Here is a 21,579-nt window from a genome sequence, read left to right as displayed (position 1 = left end):
AAGGCACATTCTCCAAAGGTACAAGTAACAGCAAACAGATTTCCACTGATGGATTTTTTGCTTTCAACACAAAATTGTACAAAGACCAAAAGACAGAGACAGTCAGCAAATTGAATGATTCAGGCAAAAGAATACATACAGTGCCAATTTTCTTTCAGAACCAGAGAGCAAAGTAAATTATACAGTTTGAAGTTTGGGGGTTTTGTTTTTCTTTTTCTTTTCTTTTTTTTTTTTTCTTTCTTTTCTTTTATCTGAGTCTTTGGATTTTAAAAGATGTTTGTTCTTGAGTTTGACCAGGATTGTTTTTGCAGTGCTATTATCAACATGCTACTGGTTTTTTTTTTCCTCTATGTGAATTAAGGGTATTGGGCTGTTCTTCCCAATGAGGAAACCATGTCAATTGAATCTGGAGAGGAAACTGTTGAGCCACAAGCCCTTTTGACGTGAATGTTTAATCCTGACCCTCACTGGCTGTACGTATTACCTTTGGGAGCACATGTCACCTAGGGATATTGTAGGATTCGGTTAGTAGAGGTAGTCAGGAAGTCTTGCCCAGAAACCTTTGGGAAAGAAAGACTAGGACTACAGCCAAAGGACAGTGAAACAGGCACTGTTCCATGACCCTTTTTACAAGCCTAGTTCTACAAGTGACTGAGTTTGCTATCTCTGGGAGGAACCAAACATATCCCAGGGAAAGAGTCACCTAAAGGTGGGATAAAGAGGAGGAAGGAAAGGAGAGCAGGGAAAAAGAAAATGAGAGAGTACATTCCTGCATCCAAATATCCTTTCTCTCCCAAGAACTGCACATGGCTTTACCAGAATGCTAAAAACCAGACGAGCATGCAACCATTGTTTAAATGCTTTACTTGTTCTTGTTTATATGTTGCTATTAACCAGAAGCCCATGTCTGAATCTCATAACAGTTCTTAAACCTAAAGAGTGTGGTTTAATATACAGAAGAGGGCAATCAGCTGAACTTGAACATCAGGGTCTAACACTGGTGTCCAGCAGAACACATAGGACTGGTGTCCTGGGGCCATGACCACAGTAACTTGGAGTAGCACTAAGACCTTACAAGGAAGCTTCGGCAGGCCTCAAACCCTCCTAGGTACCAACAAAAGATTATTTTCCTGTAGAGCAGGTATTATCAATCAGAATACAAAGACCCCAATGGCCCAAACATAGAATTTAGGCTGTCTGTGAACTCATATGGGGAAAAATAGCATCTCTATTTTCATTAACCTCTAATTGAAATTTAGTATAATTAAATTATCAATGTAGGCAACAAATGTAGAAAAAAATTAGACATCACAGATTTTGCACATCAACAGAGTTGTTACAGACATTTCAAAATATTGTTTATACTTATCCCTGTTATAAAAATTGACCCACTAGATATTAATGTGTTAATAAATAAACACATATTACTATATCAAGAATTTACATTTCTAATATTTTAGTAACTACATTTTACTATAATTGCCTTCCTTTTAATTCTGTGCAATTTTTGTTTTTTTTGAGACAGAGTCTCACTCGTCACCTGGGTCAGAGTGCAGCCGGCATGATCATAGCTCACTGCAACCTTGAACTCCTGAGCTCAAGTGATCCTCCTGTCTCAGCCTTCCAAGTGGCCAGGACTACAGGTTCATGCCACCACATCTGGCTAATTTTTTTATTTTTTGTAGAGATGGGGGTCTCACTATCTTGCCCAGGCTGTCAGTGTAATTTATTTTAAATACCAACACATTACCCTGAGAAGACGTCTATCAGCTTCACCGGATAGCCAAAAGAGTCCTTGGCACAGTAAAGCCAAGAAGCTCTGCCATAGAGTATCACTGTGTTTTCTGGGGATGTGACACGGAGAGAACTCAGGTGCCCTAAAGTAGCACTTCTCAAGCTGAAGAACTGTACAGGCTTTTTCAAAGGAAGAAAGGTTTGAAAGCACACATGACAATTATAATATAAACCTCTTTATGTATATAGGTCTAGCACAACTATAAAATTAATTTGTATGAATTAAATAGGAACAAAACTACAAAACTAATAAAATTAAATTAATCATATTAAATGGATTAATATTAACATTATTCTGCTAACATACCCTGAATATGGTGCCGATGGCTGCAGCACAAGTTTTGCATTTGGGAAGCTTATGGTACCCTAGATCCCAGCTGAGCGAGGCTGCTGCTGCTTTTCTCTATTTGAACCACTACGAAGTCATCCTTTGTACAGCGTGCCAGGACATGCTTTGTTCTTCCATTGAGAACAATATCTATTAAGTCTGTTTCTGTTCATTTCCCAACAGCCAGCAAATGTCTAAGCAGCAGAGCTGAGCCACAACAGGATCATAAAGAGAAACTCTTACAAGTACCAGAATTCCAGAGCAGTACTTATGATAAGGTGCTCATCCAGGTGATCCAAAGTAGGCTTACATTAATTACTTTATTATCATTGAAATGAAAGTATACCATTAAAGAATTCTTACAGAGAATTCTTGGATCCCCAGAATACATCTTGATGTCCCCCAGACCCACGATGGAGAAATACTGTGCAGTAATATTACTATAACAGAGGAATGCTTAAGATACAATCTCAGGCACATCTAAAACACTCACTCATCCACGTTTACACATACGAGCACAGAATCCCACTCCAAACCACATAATAATCCACAGTCAGGAATCTGCAGAAGTGGGTAAATCACTTTGAAGGTAGCAGAATTGACTTTTAAATAATACAATGAAGACATCCAGGATTCCATTCTTGTTAGGATTAGAAAATGTTGGGTAAAAAGTGTAAGAGACTTTACCAGATTTCACATGTCTAATTAGATTTCCTTTCTCAAAAATCTCATCTTGGATAATGGCCTGATGAGTAATAATCCAGGTAAAACTCCAAGACCTGATCCAATCCTCTTGGCTACATATTTTTGTAGAGCTCACTTTAAAGCTAATGGAAACACCACATGTTAAAAACATAAAACTAGGAAGAAGAAATAATCTTAGGGTTTTGAATGAGTGCATGAGCTTTCTATACCTAGCAGCTTTCGGGTATCAGTTTAAAGCATTTTGGTACATGTCTAATGATCAGTGTAAATAAATCACTGCTATTTAGACAGCGTCAGGGTCATGATCTAAGTTATTTTATCTTCAGAAGAAAGATTGTGTAGCTCACTGAGAGGAAAAAAAAAACTAGATGTAAAGTGAATACCCATAATTAGGGGAATGGTTGAAATAAACTATGGTATAATGACAAGATGGAATACTATTTAGTCATTATAACAAAGGATTAGAATTAAGAAATTACCTTGGATAATATTTTTTAAATTTTAATTTCTTTTTTCATTGCTAATATATTGAAATGCAATAGATTTTTTAATGCCTTGTGAAAAAAAAAAGAAATTACCTTGGAGATGGTAACATGAAGTATTCTTGAATGAAAAAGACATTATGTAGAAAAATATATGTAATAAATGTGATCTCATTTTTTGAAAAACAATGACAAAAAAACTGCTCTATATGTATATTATTCTGTGTTTGTGTGTGTATATATGTTTATATAAGATTATAAAAGCATGGAGAAAACTGTAACATTGTGCACACTAGATTGTTAACAAGGGTTAACTGAGGGCAAGTGTAGTTAATATGATGTAGAAGAAAGAAGAAAGAATGAAGGGATTTATGCAAAAATGGAAAATAAAAACTTCAATTAAAAATAATATGTATTATGATCACATATATGTACTACAAATAAAAAAAGAAAAATCAACTACCCATATTGGAGGAAATGAAAAAGAAGCAATAAAGTAAATAAGTAAGGTAAAGATGATTGAGGGGTAGGAAGTATTCCAAGAATGGCAAAGTAAGGTCCTCCAAAAATCTGATCCTCCATAAAAGTAGTGACAACACTGGAAAAAAATTATCAAAATTAACTTTTTTGCTAGAGAAGATTCTGGGAAGATGGTAGAACAGTAAGCATCAGTAATCTGTCTCCACACCGAAACAATAATTTCTCTGGCAGAATCTGTCTGATGTCATTATTTCAGAACTCTAGATTCTATTGAAAGCTTGAAACATCTAGGGGTGGAATGGAGTTGGATAAGGAACAGAGTTTTTGTATGTTATTGAAGTTAAGCTGGTATACATTCAAGTTAGAGAGCTGTAACTTTAGGATGTTAAATGTGATTTCCATGGTAATCACAAAGAAAATAGTTATAAAACATATACCAAAGGAAACAAGAAAGGGATTTAAACATTTCACTACCAAAAAAATCAACTAAATACCAAAGACAACAGTAATGCAGGAAATGAGGGACAAAAAAGCTGTAACATATATAGAAAACAAATAACAAAATGACAGAAGTCCCTCCATCTCAGGAATTACTTTGAATATAAATGAATTAAACTTCCCAATCAAAAGACGGAGATTCACAGAATGGATTTTAAAAAAACATAATACAACTATATGCTGTCTACAAGACACTGACTTTAGATCCAAAGGCGTAAATAGATTGAAAGTAAAAGGATGGAAAATGACCTCTCAGGCAAATAGTAACCAAAAGAGAGTAGGATGGCTCTCTTACAATGATTCAACTTACAATTGTTCAACTTTATAATGGTGTGAAAGCCATACACGTTCAATAGAAACTGTATTTCAAGTACCCATACAACCATTCTGTTTTTCACTTTCAGCACAGTATTCAATAAATTACATAAAATATTTAACACTTAAGTATAAAATAGGCTTGTGTGAGATGATTTTGCCCAACTGTAGGCTAACATAAGTGTTCTAAGAATGTTAAAGGTAGGCTAAGCTATGATGTTCTATAGGTTAGGTGTAGTAAATGCATTTTTGACTTAAATTATTTTCAACTTACAATGAATTTATTAGCATGTAATCCCATCATAAGTTGAGGAGCATGTGTATCAGATAAAATAGACTTTAAATCAAAAAAAGGCTAGAAGAGATATAGGACATTATATATTAATAAAAGGTTCAATACAGCAAGAAGATGAACAATTATAAACATTTACATACCTAATGACAGTCAAAATATCTGAAGCAAAACTGACAGAATTGAAGGGAGAAATAGACAGCGCTGCACTAATAGTTGAAGATTTCAATACCCCACTCTCAATCATGGATAAAGCAACTAGTCAGAAGGTAAGTAGGGAAACAGAGAAACAACACAACTCCACTCCTGGGTATAAACTCAAGAGAACTGGACACATATGTCCACACAAAAACTCATACATGAATTTTCATAGCAGCATTATTCATCATATCTTGGAAACAACCCAAGTGTCCACCAATGGATGACTGGATAAAGAAGATGTGATATATCGATACAATGAAACATGATTCAGCACTAAAAAGGAATGAAGTATCGACACATGCTATGACATGGATGCATCCTGAAAAACGTCATGCAAAGTGAAAGAAGCCAGACACAAGACCACAGATCATCTGATGCCCTTTATGGGAAAGGTTCAGAAAAGGAAAACGCAGAGAGACAGAAAACACTAGTTTTGGCCAGGAGCTGAGGTACAGGGGAAACAGGGAGCAAGGGATGTTACATTTCTTTTTGCAGTGATGAAAATATTCTAAAATTAGATAGTGGTGATGGTTGCACAGTTCTGCGAATATATTTTAAAACTGCTGAATTGTACACATTAAAGGGGTGAATTTTATGGTATGTGGATTATATCTCCAAAAAAAGCAGCTGTTTTTAAAAAGTGAATGAGAGGAATAATGCATTTTCACCTGAAATAGAAGATGTAGGATCTGGTTATCAACCATGTGATGAGAGAACAGAACACTTTAAGCTTTCAGCACATCACTCTCTCGTCACTTGAGTTCCCGATCAGAGTTTCCAGGTTATTTTATTAGGTACCATGTTATCTTTAACCCAGAGGGTCTTGGTTGACCAAAGACTCTTTCCCTCTCCTTAAAGTTCAACATATGTTTAAACATTTATAAAATATATAAGGAGAAAGGGGTAAAAATAAAAACCCAGATAGAGATTGCAACCTAGGAAAATCCCTTGCTGAAACGGCATGAAAGTTAACTGCGGGCCTTTTCCTTTTCCACATTACAACTGGTTTTCAAATGCTGCTAATGAAACTCCAGAAGTAACAGATGTCACATAAAGCCTATTCCACATTCACAAAGCCCATCTGTGCTACACACCGTTCTACGGGGGTACCATGGTTACAACTTTGCAAACTGCAGTGTTCTATGTGCTGGCGTGTCACGAAGGACCCGCAGGAGGGAATATCTTAGGGAAAGACTATTATTTGGTGCCTTTTGCCGTGAGTTTGTGCTTTGGTTTCCTATCCAGGATACCTGGGTAGCTCAGAGTGTCTGGCCACTGTATTTTAGGACTGAAGTGGACTTATGTAGGTTTTACATATGCCAGGAATTTAAACTAATATCATAATTAAAAAATAATAATAAAAGGAGGGTGTTAGGTCCATGCATTCCGTCCTATACATACTTTCCGGTTTCCCACCCTGAGCAAGCCTAACAGAGGGGATAAAAGTAAATTCTCTACTAGGTGTTAATATAGAGACAACACATTAAATGATACTTTAAATAAAATTGGTTAAATAAATATCAAATGGTAGAAGTGTTACCAAAGATCACTAACAAAGTCACAAATCAGATATTAAACACTTGAAATGACTATAGTTCATTTATGTATTCATTAAACTAATATTTTATTGAGCACAGGCTATACAGCAGTAAAAAATAAAAGTCTACTCTTTTTGTTCTCCTGGAGCCTAAAATTTGTTCAGTGATGCTCCTACTGCTGCAAAGAAAGCACTAAAATTAAATAAGGAAGCATGAAAAACTTAAAAGAGCACTGATCTTAGAGTCCTAAGATCTAAATTCCAATTTCATGTCTACCAATTACTAGGCAGGTGATACTGGATTTGTCAACTCAAGTTCTCTAAGCTTCAATTTCATGAGGTTATCATATACCTTGAAAAATGATATGTGATATTACCTGTTTTATTTATCTCTTCAGTTAATTGTAAGGATCACAAAGAAAATAATCCAACATGCCTTGAAAACTGTTAATGTTCTATGATCCTAGGCTGGCACTATTACTGAAATGTATGCAAAACCATCAAATTCCTTGGCAACAAATAATTTTAATTAACGTAGACAGTATATGGACGGTCTCTGTGGTCCCACAGTAAAGCTCAATGCTAACTGTCAAGTACATTAACAACAAGGAATGACACGTATTCAAAGGTTTTGGCCTTTCTCCATTTAACTAACCATTCTAACTTCACCTGGATTTCCTCTACCTGTCAAATTATGCTCATATTCTTAAGCAATGTTCCAGCTGTAGGGAGAGAAAATGAGTCAGACAGACTTCTACCAAACTTCCAATCTGAGCAACAACTGCCATATGTTTCTTTACCCTTCAGGGGATGTTTGTCAACACTATTTGAATCTTAACAAATAGTGAAAGCTTCAAAATGCAGACAAATCTTCTTACTAGAAGAAAATAACAATTCCTGTAATTGCAACCACATTAACTGGACTGAATTTTAGTTTAAATTATTTCTGTACTTCTGATAGATAACCCTGTCTTTAGGAGTAATGAAGCGCTTAAGACATTACCAAAATAAAAAACCTCAAAATTAAACTCATGAGGAAAATAAATTTAACTTGGCATGATTCTGGTTTGCAGTACGACTGTCAGATAATGAACACAAATCCGTGTGAATCACTGGTGAACACTGAGCATAAGAAACAGTTAATACCTAAAGGTGCTCTGTGAAACAATGGAATCTAGTCTTTTTGGGGCTGGAGAAATAGAATAAACCTGCTTTTCCTCAAACGCCAGCAAACGTACACTGTGATAGCTAAAAGTCAACTTAATCCTTCCCTTCCTGGCTCAGAATAAAAATAAATACTCTGTCTCAGACCTAAGATGTGCTATCCCTTAGTGGATTTTCTTGAAAGAGAGAGGAACAAACAAGAAAATGACCACGGACGGATGAGCTTCGTAGAATTTTCAACCACATAACCTTGTTTTAGGAAGTAGAAAATGAGAGGCAAGACAACTGCGGAGAAAGTTTTGACAATGACTTGTCTGAATATTTTTTATGAGCACTGATGGGATCAGAGCTGAAGCTCTTCAACATCTTCCACACAAATCCACTCCCACTGAGCACTCTGAAAGCACCTTAACTAAAGATCTGCGGGGTATCGAGGGATAGAATCACGTCCAGAGCATGTCCTCTGCCACATCTCACCAGCTCCTCATGCCCCCTGTCCACACTTTCTTTTTCCTTTTCTCTCTCTCTCTCCTAACTCTTTTTCTGGAATAACTAACAAATCCCTCCCTTTGTCCTCCAGCAGAAGAGTTTCCCACATGCCATTTTTCTCAAGGTGTGATTGTCATTCACCAACATGTAAAATAAATTGCTCAGCCAATAAAAAAGGGAGAAGAGAGAAGTAAGATTTAAAAAAAAAAAAAAAAAAGCACACATTAACACCTCAGAAGCAAATGGGGTGGGGCTGGCTCCTATTAAATCACTTGGCATCCGGTTATTGAATCAGTCCTCCAGCAAAGGACCAACAACTAAATAAATAACTTCACTTCCTTATTAACCATCTCAAAATAAGTAACTTAAAACTTCAAAACGAGGCCCAGTGCCGTGGCTCACGCCTGTAATCCCAGCACTTTGGCAGGCCGAGGTAGAAGGATCACTACGGGTCAGGAGTTCAAGACCAGCCTTGGCAATAGTCAGACACCTGTCTCTACAAAAAAAAAAGAAAGAAAGAAAGATAGATAGATAGATAGATAGATTAGCCTGGGGTGGTCATGCACACATGTAGTCCCAGCTACTGCAGAGGCTGAGGCAGGAGGTTAGCTTGAGTTTGAGGATGGAGTGAGCTATGATGACGCCATTAGACTCTAGCCCTGGCAATAGAGTAAGACTCTGTCTCAAACAACAACAAAAAAACCTTCAAAACAGAAGCACAAACTTTCATAGGTAAGCCACTAAAAACTCAATACCACCATATTGAGGCAAGCAGCACAAATTTTTATACCTCAGAAATGTTGAGCGGCATCGATAAATTTTCATCTCTTTCTCAGTCCCTATCTGGACAGCTGAGTCGATGGCATTGCGTGTTTAAGAATAGGGCAGTCGGCCAGGCTTCCCAGATAGCTGGGTGGAAATCCGCCCGGGGGACCAGGGAGCGATGATGAATTAAGAGCATTGGTTGCTGCCCTTAAAAACCTGCCTGTGGGTTCCACAGACATTAGAGGCCACTGGCATTCACCACCTGCAGACTTACTTGTATTCCTGGGACTCCGGTCCCCTGGGAGAGAAGCGTCTGTGGTCCAGGCCGGCATGGGCGGGCTGGGACGTGCCGTGGACGCCCCGGTGCTCTCGCTATAGATGGTGTTTGTCAGAATAACATCAGACCCTTGGACTTCACCATCAGTGACCAAAGGTTCACTCCCATTTGATTTAAAATAGGTCTTTTTTAATGTCCCTGAAAGACAAAATATATATATACTTTAAAACATTACTAGAATTATTTACTTTTAAAAAACATATTAATAAACTCCAGAGCTACTTTCCTACATGTCATTTTATCCAGGCAATCAAAGAGAAAGATGATGGCCACCACAGTGACTTCCTTCATGGGGACAACCAAAAGAATTTCTCTTCTACCACAAATCACACAGCCTCATGATGAAACATTGCTTTCTCAAGAGCTTAAGATTTAAAAACTGAGTCTCCCATCTAGGTTTCCTGGGGCCCAAAGAATTTAGGGCAATTCAGCCTCCCCTGGGACTTACCACAAATAAAATGTGGTGGATCTTACTGTGTTTCCTCCGGTTTCTCAATGTCACTGATCATTGTATGCTACTTGGGACCCAAGATTCACACTTATATTCCCCATATATTGCACTAATTTTCAGTAAACTATGCATAACATATAAATAAAAGTAGTAGGGCTCATATATTATATTTACCCAGACTTACAGAGACCAAAACCAAGTAAAACTCTAAGTATAGCACAAAATGACAGAAGAAAACTAAATTATCATCATCTTTCATGAGAAAGCTATAAAACATAATTATATAAAATAAGAAATAGTCATTATACTAAGATTATCAACTGGTCACTTTCTCAAGGGATCCATTCATTGACAAAATAAGGAGTCAAACCTAAGATTCTTGAAAAGCACCTAACTTTGTCTTTAGGCAAAGACTTTTGAAAACCTTGAAAGAGATCACGTATTTTTAACCTAATCAAAATAGACTGCAGACTGTGTTTGGAGAACATAGCACTGTTAGTCAAGCATGCCACAAAAATAAATGAACGTGATATTGATCCATCCATAGACATACCCAAGGGAGATTTTCTTTTCTAAAAACATTTAGAGCGAATGCTCTAATTGGCTTTCACTTTTCTAAATAGTGCCCTGGATCATTAAAAATAAAAGAAATATAAATAAAATGTTTAATAGCAGTCTATGGAAAAAATTTCTCTCCATGTGCTTGACACTTGGAAAACATTAACTGCAAATCAAAATAGAAAAGCAGCTGTGGCTAGCTAAGGTCAAGAGTTTCATCTGCCAAAGGATTTTAAATAAAACATTAGAGCGTAAAAGCTAAATCGTGACCATGCGATTCAGGTGACATGTTCTCCAAACTGTCTGTGTGATTGTGAGTAAATATGAAATGCAGCAGGTAAAAATGAAGGACTTCGCCGAATTTCTTTTGATTTTCAAAATGATTTAGAATTTATCCTAGATCAAAATAAACATGTGATAGTCTCAATTGCTATATAAAATGTATTTCATTCATACAGAAGAATCTACTACTCCATTACATATAATTTTACTTTCATCCATTTGTTAGTTGCTCACTTCTTTGTTTATTTGGCATGAGGAGATTTTTCACAGAAGGTAATATTTACGCTAATATGGCTGCAATGAATACATAAGGCCCATTAGATTGATTGCCTTATCTCGCTGAATCTAGGAATCGGCAACCAGCTCTGTCAAACATACTTTTAGCAAACGCCAATGCCTCACAGTTGCACCCCAGAGCAATTCTCCTAAAATGAGTTCCTTACACTAAGAAATGTTTCCACGGTTGTTCTTTTTTTTTTTTTTTTTTTTTTTGAGACAGAGTCTCACTCTGTTGCCCAGGCTAGAGTGAGTGCCGTGGCATCAGCCTAGCTCACAGCAACCTCAAACTCCTGAGCTCAAGCAATCCTCCTGTCTCAGCCTCCCGAGTAGCTGGGACTACAGGCATGCGCCACCATGCCCGGCTAATTTTTTTTTTCTATATATATTTTTAGCTGTCCATATAATTTCTTTCTATTTTTAGTAGAGGTGGGGTCTCGCTCTTGCTCAGGCTGGTCTCGAACTCCTGAGCTCAAACGATCCGCCCACCTCGGCCTCCCAGAGTGCTAGGATTACAGGCGTGAGCCACCGCGCCCGGCCTCCACGGTTGTTCTTAAGATTTTGTTTGTAATGATTAGCCTTATTGATAATCTTTCCTTTATCGTTTTAACCTAATCACAGTGGTGAAAGTGTGCATAGCATCGTTTAGCCTGAGATGTCCTTTGTAACACTGACTTTTTTTTAAAAAAAGAAAATACTGACTTGGATAACAACTTTCTTTTAAAAAGGGCAGTTTCCTTGCTCTTAAACTCTATGTATCAAAGCAATTTGAGAGAATAGAAAAATAATATATGATAGTTACAGTAGCTAATATGTGTTTAAAGTATATTTTTGAGGAAGGGAAGGGGGAGAGGGGGAGAGAGGGAGGGAGAGAGAGAAATAAAGAGAGGAAGAGAGAGAGAGAAAGAGAGGGAAAGCCTAAAGCACACATCTTTAAAAGCCTGAACTCACTGGACAATTTGTTTTCAAGTATCTCTGGAAATTGACCAACTCCCAACACAGCTGGTCATCTACTATGCATTTTTTTTAACAGCACAAGAATTACAATTCAATAAAACTAAACACTCTCAACCAGCACCACAATGAGTTATAAAAATGCTAAGAACTATTAGCCCAAAGTAGAGTATCTATTCTTCTAGTGTTGCCCCATCCTTTTCCACATTCCTGTTTTTATAGTGCTGTGGTTCTTAGCCTGGCCACCTGGGTTTAAATCCCATCTCTGTCACTTACTAGTCCTGAAACTTTGGGCAAACTCTCAAGTGCCATAAAAGAAGGAAAATAAAAGTACCTCCTCGTGGAGCTGGCCGTTAGGATCAAATTAGTCAACACATATGTAAACCCTGGGAACAGCTCTTGGCACATGCTAAGTTCTCCATCCCTGTCAGTCATTACTGCACAATAACGGTAATGTTAGTAAAATTGTCTTCCTTAGGCTACTAAGGTACTTTTAAATAAATATCAATTTCCTTTTACTGTAAGTGCATCCTGGCATCACCAATGGCTAATTCTCAGAAGCGAATCACTTAACCCACTTTTGGAGTAAGAGAACTGTGGCTCTTTCAGGCTAAGTTATTCATAGAAGGCCGCATTATGTCTAAGTTGCATGGCTCAGAAAGTGTTTCAGCTCTATAACCAAAAACAATTGAACAATGTTTAATAAATAATCCAAAACTCTAACGATAATAGCCAAACTTTACTGCTCCCTTACCATGAGGATCTTCGGCAGGCACAGTGGCAGGCAGAATAATAATCCCCCAGAAATGCCCACCTCCTCATTCCCAGACCGTGTGACTATGTGACTCTCCACACCTTACACGGCAAAGGGGATATTGCAGGTGTATGTAAGGTGAGGGGTCTTGAGATGTGGAAGTCATCTTGGATTATTTAGGTGAGTTCAATATCATCACAAAGATCTTCATAAGCAGAAGTGGGAGATAAGAGAGTGTGTGTCAGAGTCGCGGAGTGTGAGCAAGACTCAACGGGACATTGCTTGTTTTGAAGATGGAAGGGGCCACAAGCCAGGAATGCAGGATGCCCCTAGAAGCTAGAAAATGCAAGGAAACAGACTGTCCCCTAGCGCATCCAGGAGGAACATCTTCATTTCAGCCCAGGGAGACCTATTTCAGACATCCGACCTTCATAGCACTAAGATACTAAATGTATGTTGTTTTAAGCTACCAAGCTTGTGATAATTTGAGCAATTTGTTCTGGCAGCCATAAGAAACTAACACAGGCACCTTGCTAAATGCCCTCACTATAGGCATCAACTGAGTTAACCTTCCAAGAATCCCAAGAAACAGGTAATGTAATTAACCTTACAGAGTTTAGAGAGAAGGAAACTAAAGTTTACAAGGGATAATGAACTTGCCCAAGAATTCAGTGGGAACCTGACACACAGACACACATGCACCTACACACACTTTTCACTACGCACAAAGTATTTAGGTTAACTTAAAAAAAATCACCCATTATATGCTCATAGAATTTATCTTCCTATGATGTGGTTTTTAAAATTAATTCCTTATCTTTGTATCTGTAGCCATGTGTAACACATTTTTCTCACATTTTCTATGTGCCAGGAACTTCATACTTACCCTCTGTTGAGAACACAAACTTTAGTAAGAGGTTCTTACCATCAAGATGTTTGTAGACGAGTTGAGGGAGGCAGGAATGCAGTCTAAAAAATGCAAACCATGCCACAAGTGCTCTGAGAAGGATATGCGTGGGACAATCTGGTGGCAACAAGTTAGAGAAATCGCCATCATTCCATTTGAGAAAGTCAGATGAGTTTTTTTAGGGGATCATATCCTCGGTGTGAATCTTAAAAGATGATTCGGGGTTTTCTAGGTTTGAGCAGAGTGTTTGTGGGGAGGAGGGGGTGTGGTGATAGGGAGTGGGACATTTTTTAGATAGAACAAAGGCGGGAAGACGTGGAAAAGCCTCACAGCGAGAGGTGGAATGGGGCTAGCACACAACAGGCTGGCGAGAGGCAGGGCGGGAGTGGGAATGGAAGCCAGATGTCAGGATGGCTCTTGTTAAAGGCTTGGAATTTATCTTGTGACGGAAAACTTTTGAAGGGTCTTAAACAGGGTGAAGCATTATTAGAATAATCACTCTGGCCACAGAGCAATGCTTGAAATTAAAAGTCTATTGCAACAGTCCAAGTGAGAAAAGCGTAGGAAATGCAAAAGCCATGAAGTCAAAGGGAGCATTTTAAAAAGAGTTGTCAGAGGCAAAAATCACATGGACCGGAGGGAAAGGGTCAAAGGTCTCTCCAAGGTATCTGGTGTGAACAACTAGGTACATGAAGGTACTTCCTTCATGAGAGAGGGATCAGTGCTGTTCATAAGAATATTTTCGATTTTCTTCCCTTCTACCAGGACACAGGCTGAGGGTTGCATTCTCTGGCCTCTTGGGTGAGGCCTTATATCAAGTTCAAGGTGATGAGCAAAATTGAAAACTGCTGCTTCTAGGCAGAAGTATTTAACTGCTGATGTAAGAGTCTTCAGAGCTCTGGCATAACTGATACCCACAAAGGTTCAAGACGGCGGCTGGTCCATCAGTTTGGTCCTGAAGAACCTCAGTGAGCACAGCCCTGCCATGCTGCAAAGAACACACATCATGAGTAAGGAATGAACCTCTGTTGTTTTTAAAGCACTGGTATTTGGGGATTTGTCTGGTGTTGCTATAAGGCAGAGTCTAGCCAATCCTGACTGATGCAATGGATAATAAAGAATGAAAAAATAGCTTCGCGGGAGCTTATTTTTGTTGTTATATACATACGTTGAGTATAAAGTGCTTGTGAAACATTCAAGAGGAAAAAAAAGCCCAAACCGGAAGCAATCTAAAGATTTCCTCCAGAATGCCTTGCTGTCGTGACCCCGGAGCACACACTGCTGACGTCACAGCACATACACAGTCAAGTGTCGTGTACCTCTGTGTCTCAAGCACCCAGCAGGGCATCTAGCACCAGTGAAGACTTCAATAAATAGTTGTTGAACATATGAATGATGAATAAAGTGATGAGAATGGCTGACATTGCCAAGAGGTGCACGGGCATAAAGTAAGAAGACAGGTAAGGACAGACACCTGTCACTGAATGGACAGGTAGAGAAAGGTGAGCTGAAGGGAACTGAGAAAGACAAGGATAATCAGAAATGATAATATGGAGGCAAAGTTGAAGGACATTTCAAGAAGAAAGGAGCAGTCGGCGCCAAGCAAGATCATATCTGGGTAGCACACCTGAGTAGAAGAAAGCATCGCTGGCACCAACTAAAAACGAACGTGCTCATCATGAATTGATATTAACAAACACACAGAGAGAACCTACGTTCTTCCTTTTAAGGTCTTGTTCAAATACACACTGGTTTCCAATGCAGCACATTGGATTGAAAACAACACTGGAGGCCTTGGTAAGAACAGATATACTAGTATGAAAAGAAGAGAAAGGGGGCTGATTGAAGTGTAGGAATCAGCTACAGATCTCGCTAGACTGCAAATTCTGCAGGTCTGCAGTGGGGCTGGAGATTCTGGATTCTGCATTTCACACAAACTCCCAAGTTCTGCTGATGCTGCTTGTCCACGGACCACACCTTGAGTACGAGACTTCGGACCGTTTCAAAAAGCTTTAGATGTGATACAGAACCACGGGCCTGAGTAGTCGAAAAAAATACCCTCCTGTCTGAGAACACTATGTTGATGAATCTGCACCAGAAAGCCAGAGTTATGAAAAGAATTTGAAGATTGAAATAAATATCGTGGAGTCAGGTCACGAAAGATCATAGAGAATCTTAAATTTTTGGTGTGAGGAAATAAGTATTTGGGAGGTTTTCCATTTTAAAATGATATTCAAAACACAGCATTACGGCCGGGCGCGGTGGCTCACGCCTGTAATCCTAGCACTCTGGGAGGCCGAGGCGGGTGGATCGCTCGAGGTCAGGAGTTCGAGACCAGCCTGAGCAAGAGCGAGACCCCGTCTCTACTAAAAATAGAAAGAAATTATATGGACAACTAAAATATATATATACAAAAAAATTAGCCGGGCATGGTGGCACATGCCTGTAGTCCCAGCTACTCGGGAGGCTGAGGCAGGAGGATCGCTTGAGCCCAGGAGTTTGAGGTTGCTGTGAGCTAGGCTGATGCCACGGCACTCACTCTAGCCTGGGCAACAGAGTGAGACTCTGTCTCAAAAAAAAAAAAAAAAAAAAAAAAAAAAAAAAAACAAAACCACAGCATTACAAGTTAGGAAGTTAAGATTCTTATAATTCCAAATTCTTGTAAAAGCCACCAAGCTGCTAAGAAATTTGCAAGGGAAGAACTGTATTTATGCTCAATGATCTTCAGCTCATCTAGCATTTTTGAGGAGAAAACTCATTTTTGAAAAGAAATGTTTCTCTTGAGTCCAAGAAAAATGGAATGTTTCTATACTCTGTATAAGACTGTAAAATTTTCTTGCTTCTTCATTTTGTTAAAAAATTAACAGGCCACATATAGACCTTTCATAGTATTAAGAAAACTAAAAAGGTAATTTTAGGCCATTCCTCATAAGCTTATGGTTAAAACAGAGAAAATTTATTTTAGACATAGATGAGTGGATACATGGAAGATCCTTTAAAGCCAAGTCTTCAGCAGCCTAGGAAAGACAAAGTTAGGAGCATTCTAAAGAGAATTGTTGGACCATAACTGGTGACATTAAGTTGAGATGAACAATAGTTTGAAAAACTTAATTCAGACCATACCCCATACATTAGTAGGACTCCCTGCCTCACACTCCACCAACTTCAGCCCTTTCTCCATACAGCTGCCAAAAACACCTTTTAACAGTTCCAACGAAGAAATCATTGTCAAGACCAATGTCAAAAAGCTTTTTTCCCCCTATGTTTTCTTCTAGGAATTTTATGGTTTCAGATCTTGTGTTTCGGTCTTTAATCCATTTTTACTTGATTTTTGCATGATGGTGTAAGACAAGGGTCCAATTTCACTCTTTTGCAAGTGGATATCAAGTTTTCTTAATGCTATTTGTTGAGGCTATCCTTTCCCGCTTGTGTATTCTGAGTACCCTTGTTGTAGATCGGATGACCCTCTATACATGGGTTTATTTCTGCCCTCTATATTCTGTTCCTTTGGTCCAAATGTCTGTTTTAATGCCAGTGCTATGCTGCTTTGATTACTGTTAGTTTGTAATATATTTTGACATCAGGAGGCATGAAGCCTCTAGCTTTGTTCTTTTTGCTCAAAACTGCTTTGGTTATTTAGGCTCATTTTTATTTCCATATGAATTTTAGGATTTTTTTTCTTTTTCTGTGAAAAAATGCTGCTGAGATTTAGCTAGGGATTGCATTGAATATGTAGATCACTATGGGTAGTATGAACATTTTAACAATATTAATTCTTCCAGTTGAACATTAAGTGTTCTTCCATTTATTTGTGTCTGCTTTAATTTCTTTCAGCAGTGTTTTATAGTTTCAGTTAAAAATATTTCACCTCCGGCCAGGTGCAGTGGCTCATGCCTATAATCCTAGCACTCTGAGAGGCCGAGGCGGGCGGATCGCTCGAGGTCAGGAGTTCAAGACCAGCCTAAGCAAGAGTGAGACCCCATCTCTACTAAAAATATAAAGAGATTATCTGGTCAACTAAAAATATATACAGAAAAAATTAGCTGGGCATGGTGGTGCATGCCTGTAGTCCCAGCTACTCAGGAGGCTGAGGCAGGAGGATCACTTAAGCCAAGGAGTTTGAGATTGCTGTGAGCTAGGCTGATGCCATGGCACTCACTCTAGCCCGGGGAACAAAGTGAGACTCTGTCTCAAAAAATAAATAAATAAATAAATAAATAAATTTCACTTTCTTGGTTAGGCTTTTTCTTAAGTATTTTATTCTTTTCGATGCTATTGGTGATAATTTCTTAGATACAGAATCAAAAGCACAGGCTGAAAAGGAAAAATAGACAAGTGGGATTATAGCAAACTAAAAAGTTTCTACACAGCAAAGAAAACAATAAGCAAAATAAAAAGGCAACCTACAAGATGGGAGATAATATTTTAAAAACATATATTTGATAAAAAGTTAATATCCAAAATACATAAGGAACTCCTACAACTCAAACAACTAACCCAATTTTTTTTTAATGGGCAAAGTATCTAAAGAGATGTTTCTCCAAAGAAGACATACAAATAGCCAATTTCTATAGGGATGGGTGCTCAACATCACTCATCATCAGAGAAATGCAAATAAAAACCACAATGAGATATCACCTCATGCCTGTTAGGATGGCTATTATCAAAAACCAAAAGATAACGAGTGTTGGAGATGGAGTGTGTACATACTGGTGGTGGGAATATAAGTTGGTGTAACCATTATGGAAAACAGTACGGATGTTTCTCAAAAAATTAAAAATAAAACTACCATACAATCCAGCAATCCCATTTCTGGATATGTAACCAAAGGAATTGAGATTAGGATCTTGAAGAGATATCTACATTCCCGTGTTCATTGCAGCATTATTCACAATAGCTAAGGCATGGAAGCAGCCTAAATGTCCATCGCTGGAGGAATGGATAAAGAACATATGGTAGGCACACACAATGGAATATTACTTAGCCTTAGCAAAGAAGGAAATGCTGCCATTTTTGACAACATGGATGAACCTGGGAGACATTACTCTAAGTGAAATAAGCCTGACACTGAAGGACAAATACCACATGATATGAGAAATCTAAAATAATCAAACTCATAGAAGCAGAGAGTAGAATGGTGATTGTGAGAGGGGAGAGGGAAATATCAAAAGGTATAAAATTTCAGTACTGCAAGATGAATAAGTCCTACAGATCAACCACACAGCACAATACCTCTAGTTAACTGTATTTCATCGTATACTTAAAAATTTGTTTAAGGGGATAGATCTTACGTTAAATGTCCTTATTATGAAAATATACTAATAATAGTCAATAAAGAAGATGGAAGGAAACTTTTGGAAGTGATAAATATGTTTATGGCATAGATTGCAGTGTTAGTTTCACAGATGTACAATTATCTCCAAGCGCAGCAAGTGGTAATACATGAAATATATACAACTTTTTGTAGATGCCAATCACACCTCATTAAAGTGATTGCAAGAATGAACGAATGCTGTGACCAGACCCCGTCCCTCCCTTACAGCAATATCCTCGTTGCGGGTTTCGTGGTTGAAGTGCTGATCCTGCAGAGAAGCTTCCCTCTCCTCAGCCCATGTTCCCTCCCCTAAGCTCTCTTAGCACCTGTCTCTTCCCAGACAGCAGTGACCTCTGTTGTAATTAAGTATGTGAAATTATGTTTGCTTAGTGCCTTCGTCCTCACTGTGGAGTCCCCGAGGACTTTATTCAATGCTGCGCCCAATGCCTGTAGCACACCTTGTTACACATAACAGGCACTCCATAAATGTTTGAGGAATGAAAAGTATCAAATCATAGCTACAATTTTCTTTCTTTTAGATGCCTCTTAACATAACAAAACAATTTACTTTAAATATTGCATAATATATATTTGCATATTATACTATAGTATTATTATATAATTTAAAGCAGTTAGTTCAATCTCTGATAAAGTACTCCATGGCACAAGCTGACTCTTCTAGGCTTGGGATGAAAGTTACAAACTCTTGCAAGTTTAGTTTGTATAAGAAATAAATTAGCCTCTGAAAGTAAGTCTGGGCCCTAAGTATAAAAGACATGTGAAACTTGTCATCGCGTTGCAGATCCAACAGTTGGTCAACTTTATTTCTTCCTAGCTACTTAATGGGCAATTAGAATAAACTGCAGCAGTGGTTTGGTTGTGCGGTTATGGGGTTATGGATTCTGGGGTTCCTATGACAAAGGGTCATGTGACTAGAGTTAAAATGAGACAAATATTTTTAGTCAATTGTTATTTGACCATAATGACACTATTTGTTAAAATGACTATCTGATAACTATTCATAAGCAAATAAAAACCAATTCTTTACTTTCATAATGAACTTTATCATTTATAAAAATGCTTTCACAAATATTATTTCATTTGACTTCCATAACAACTCTGTGGTATGAAAAAGAATTTGATCTCACGGAGAAAGTGAAGTATCTTACCTAAACTCACATGCCTAGTACATGGAAGAGTAAAACCCTAACCCCAGATCAGTGCCAAGTTATATGTTCTTTCTTCTATGTCATATGGCCCATCTGCATTAAACTCTAACTACAGAAATAAAAACCTACATAGAATGTAACTTGCTTATTTTTCAACTTCTCTTTCAACTTCTTTCAAAAACCTGGATCCTTATTTTAGAGTACAAATCTTTGGAACCATATGGATGTCTCAGACTATCTGCCATGTTTAGAAATACAAAACTAAACTAAAGCAAAAGTTTGTAGCTCCAGCTTCAGTTTAAAGCTTTGCAATGAGAAACAATTTGCTACTGTTATCTTCTCTAGCCTGCTGCTAAAACAATTATTTGAAAAGTCCAACTCTCTTATCTTTCGAAATCTTTTTTAGCATCTTGATGTTATGCATGAGAGGAGCCAAAACACAAAATTAGAGACATGGCACATCTGTGTTTGTTAGCATAAAACTTGTATTATCTTTTCCTCATCAATAATCCTCTCATTATTATCTCTCTGCCTTTTGAAGCTGGAGCTCCTGTTATTTATTCACAATTGATATCTCAGGACCCCGTAGGAGCCCTAATGCACACAGAAATAATTACAAAACTTTGCATGAGCATGGAGTTATAAACTCTAACCAAACAGAACATTTTTAAAAGCAAGCATAATTTAATGAGGGTTTTTCGACGATATAAAATGGTGGTATTGCTCATTACAACAATAAACATCTCAGTTATAAAATAAGGAATATTTGTTTGGACAGATATTACTTCCATATGGCTATCCCAAATTATCTGGTGCAGAATTTATAAAAAGAATGCTTTTGAAGATGTGCGGGGACACACCCACTTTCTAAAGTTTGCTACACAGAAACAAAATAGCACTTAGGATAGTTACAAATTAGCAGTCTCCCTAACCCCATACAAAATTCTACTCTTGGCATATACCCATGAGAAATGAAAATGTACGTCCTCACAAAAACTCATACATTAATATTCATAGTAGGAGGATTAGTCGTAATAGCCAAAAGATGGAAATAACCCAAATGCTTTTCAATTGACAAATGAATAAACTACGGTACATCCATACAATGGAATATTGTTCAGCCGTCGAAAGAAATGCAGTATTAATACATACTACAACATGCATGAACCTTAAAAATATCATGCTAAGTGCAAGGTATACTGAAATACCACGGTCACGAAATACCACATACGGTCATACGAAATGCTCAGAATAGGGAAATCTGTAGAGACAGAAAACAAATTAGCGGCTGCTTACGGGTGGGGTGAGGAGATGGGAAGGGGTGGGGAGCTAAAGGGTCCAGGGTTTCTTTTCGAGGTGATGAAAATGTTCTAAAACTGCAGTGATGGATGCACATATCTGTGAATATACTAAAAACCACCGAATCGTACACTTTAAGCGGTTAAATTGTGTGCTGTGTGAATTCTATCTCAATAAAGCCGTAGAAAAATGAAAAGCCTTAATAAATTTTAAAAAACACTTAAAACG

General features: G+C 37.9%; 1 protein-coding gene across 4 annotated transcripts in view; it reads right to left on the bottom strand.

Moving 5' to 3' along the window:
* CORIN (corin, serine peptidase) overlaps positions 1–21,579 on the bottom strand; it is a 198,119-nt gene that overhangs the window by 147,624 nt on the left and 28,916 nt on the right. For all 4 annotated transcript variants that reach the window (XR_011231390.1, XR_011231388.1, XR_011231389.1 and 1 more), the window contains exon 3: positions 9,325–9,525. Coding sequence is in view for 1 of the 4 variants with exons in the window: in XM_069457572.1 (XP_069313673.1) it covers positions 9,325–9,525 (201 nt within the window). In the remaining 3 variants the exon portion in view is untranslated. The remainder of the gene's footprint in view (positions 1–9,324; positions 9,526–21,579) is intronic.

This window comes from Eulemur rufifrons, chromosome 24, assembly GCF_041146395.1.
Source record: "Eulemur rufifrons isolate Redbay chromosome 24, OSU_ERuf_1, whole genome shotgun sequence".
Lineage (NCBI taxonomy): Eukaryota > Metazoa > Chordata > Mammalia > Primates > Lemuridae > Eulemur > Eulemur rufifrons.
This window is presented reverse-complemented; position numbering and strand designations above follow the sequence as displayed.